Source organism: Solanum tuberosum, unplaced genomic scaffold, assembly GCF_000226075.1.
Source record: "Solanum tuberosum cultivar DM 1-3 516 R44 unplaced genomic scaffold, SolTub_3.0 scf00929, whole genome shotgun sequence".
NCBI classification, from domain to species: Eukaryota; Viridiplantae; Streptophyta; class Magnoliopsida; order Solanales; family Solanaceae; genus Solanum; species Solanum tuberosum.
The window spans coordinates 33,419-36,182 of record NW_006239907.1 but is presented as its reverse complement, the minus strand read 5'-3'; the positions used below and the strand labels follow the sequence as shown (position 1 = coordinate 36,182).

The 2,764-nt window shown below is 34.0% G+C and overlaps 1 protein-coding gene across 1 annotated transcript; it reads right to left on the bottom strand.

Annotated features, from left to right (window-relative positions):
- Positions 1-1,886: 1,886 nt before the first annotated feature.
- Positions 1,887-2,480, bottom strand: LOC107059236 (ribonuclease H-like). The gene has a single exon (XM_015305726.1). It carries the CDS (start codon positions 2,478-2,480, stop codon positions 1,887-1,889), a length of 594 nt encoding a protein of 197 aa, XP_015161212.1.
- Positions 2,481-2,764: the final 284 nt, after the last annotated feature.

The window sequence follows — 2,764 nt, the reverse complement described above, 5'->3', positions numbered from 1 at the left end:
AAGTTTTTGTGGCGCTCTGGCAGGCGCGGCGCCCCAGCCCTTTTGTCCAGCGACTTCCGACTTTTCTCTTCCATTTTTCATAAACTCCCCTAACTTCCATAATTATTTCCCCAAACACTTAGGATCAATTGGACCCTCAATATACAACCAATATAACTCGAAAAACAACCTGGAAACATGATGAACTAACCCAACACAAAAATATCTCACATACCTTAATAGGGATCACCCCCGACGAATTCCACTCGCAAGCTTGGATGATCTTGACGAATTCTTGCTTTTTTCTCCGTTTCTTTCTTCTTTTCTCTCTTCTCCAAGCCCTAAGCATTCTTTAATTTTCCAAAACTGATTTAGGTTATGTTTTTACCCCAATAAACCCCTAAAATCAAATTAGGAAATTAATTAGAGAAAAGACTACTTTGCCCTTCCCTAAATCCGGACTTGAACTTTCCTCAATCCGGACTTGAACTTTCCTCAATCCAACAGCCCAACTTCCGAAAGGCATATCTCACTCATACGATGTCAAAATCGTGCAATATCAGCGGCGTTGGAAAGATCTCTCCAAGGGATTTCCAACCATATCAAGAGTTGCTCCTAACTCCTCCTGAGCTAGGAGTTATGGCCGTTTTAAAATGGCCAAAACTTAATTTCTTAACTTAATTAGACAAATTTTCCAGATTTCCTTATTCTTTCCAAAAATCAATATTTTCATATTTTAAACTCTTTATAGTCATTTCTAGGTGTGAGATGTTACAATCCATATATGAACTTAAATCAGCCTTATGTTTTTGTAACATCTCCTTCTCTTTTAACAAATACTCTCGAAAGAGATGTGAATAGAAATATATCTCATAGACTAGTTCCACTTTTGTATAGATAAACCTTGCTAATAACTTAATATAATCCTTCCATTCTTAAGAAAAAAGAATATTCCAATTCTTGATTTACTTATCTTTAGGTGTACTTATCTCCAATTCTTGATTTACTTATCTTTAGATTCTGATACTCATCATCCAGGCAATAGAAGCTCAAATTTTATAAGAGGATCGATGTATTAATGTTATACTATCAATTTGAAGTCTAATGATTAATAATATATCGACTCTCTACTTTTTTATGACATGAGTTCATGTGATATATAATACTATCATTTTAATTTTTCAATAGTACATAGGTACTTCAAGTCAGTCGATTTATGATCTTATATATAATTTTGATACTATATGTTTATGCACTAATCTTATCTTTATTCCAACTTCATCAAAATGTATGGATTGGAGATTGATATTTCGTTTCTCCTTCTGCACTAGATCTTATAGTTAAAATTCTCGTAACTTTTCTCCCTTACATTTTATAAAATTTGAATGATAATGGAATTTAATTAACTAATTGCCATTCCAATGTTCTTAAGATTTCACTGATGATCCCTAGTTAGATGAAAATTCACTATCAGAAAATATGGAATTTTGCTATGGAATTTATCGGCAATTTTCAGTTGATTCATCACTAATCTATAGCTAAATGAGATTAATATGAAATTTTAGTGTTTAACTATTATGGAATTAGCTATGGAATTTATGGTAATTTTAATCAATCTATCCCTAATCCGTAGCTAAATGAAATGAACAAAGAAATTTTTATAGTTTAGCCATGAAATGTTATCAATCACTAATTCACGTGAATATTAGGGAATAAAAATAAGGGAAAATGGTAAAAAAAAAATGCCCTCAACCTATTAGAAATGGTTCAAAAATGCCCTCCTTCCACCTATTGTTTTTTTTTTTTTTAATCAATTATAGACTCGGAGGTGTTTTTATTCAGAACAAAAGAAGTCAATACAAAATGGGCTCAACTGAGCCCAAAATAAGGCTGAAAATGAAAGACTGTCACTCCTTTGTATTCCTACTGGTAATCCTCCTTGTTCTGATCCTTAGTGTCGCTATTTGTGCTTTGTCAAGATTCAGAAGTCTTCTGTAACCCACTGGTAGTTGTTGGAAAGTCTGGCACTTTATTATGCATCCCTGATCTATTGCTAAGTTTGCCATCTTATCTGCTATCTGATTAGCTTCTCTGAATGTATGCTGAACTTGTGCTTGTGTGATTCTCAATAACTGTTGTATCTCCTCTATATCTTCTGCTAATAGCCATGGTATTTTCCATTCCTTCATTATCACTCGCTGCACACTGAGAGAATCTGTTTTAATTAGAATATGGTGAAACTCCATCTGCTTACAATATCTAAGAGCATTTAAGCAAGCAATAGTTTCTGCCTCCATGTTTGTTTTAATCCCTATCTCTTGAGCCTCGGCATATACTAGGTTTCCTTGATCATTTCTGATGCAAAATCCATGGGCACTTTCCCCAGGGTTTCCTCGACATGCACCATCCGTGTTGCATTTTAACCATCCATGTTCTGGGAAACTCCATGTCACTGCCTGACAATACATTCTTGGTCTATAGTTCTGCAGCTCCCTTACCATTCCTTCCCAATCTTTAGGTATCTTAATCCAAGGATATTTCTCTTTTATTAATTGAAAGATCATTGACTGACTTTAATTTGGTGCACTAGGCTATGGTAGCTAACTATCAGGAATATTCCATAATCCTACTATGCAGATCCTCCTCTTCAATGCTATCTCCTTATTTGGTGTAGAGATATCTCCCTCTTAATGTATATTATTAGCTTTCCTTATTTGTGGATATTTCCCTAACTAGTTCTTTATTTCCTTTCATATCGATGTACTCTATTATGTATAAAACAAAG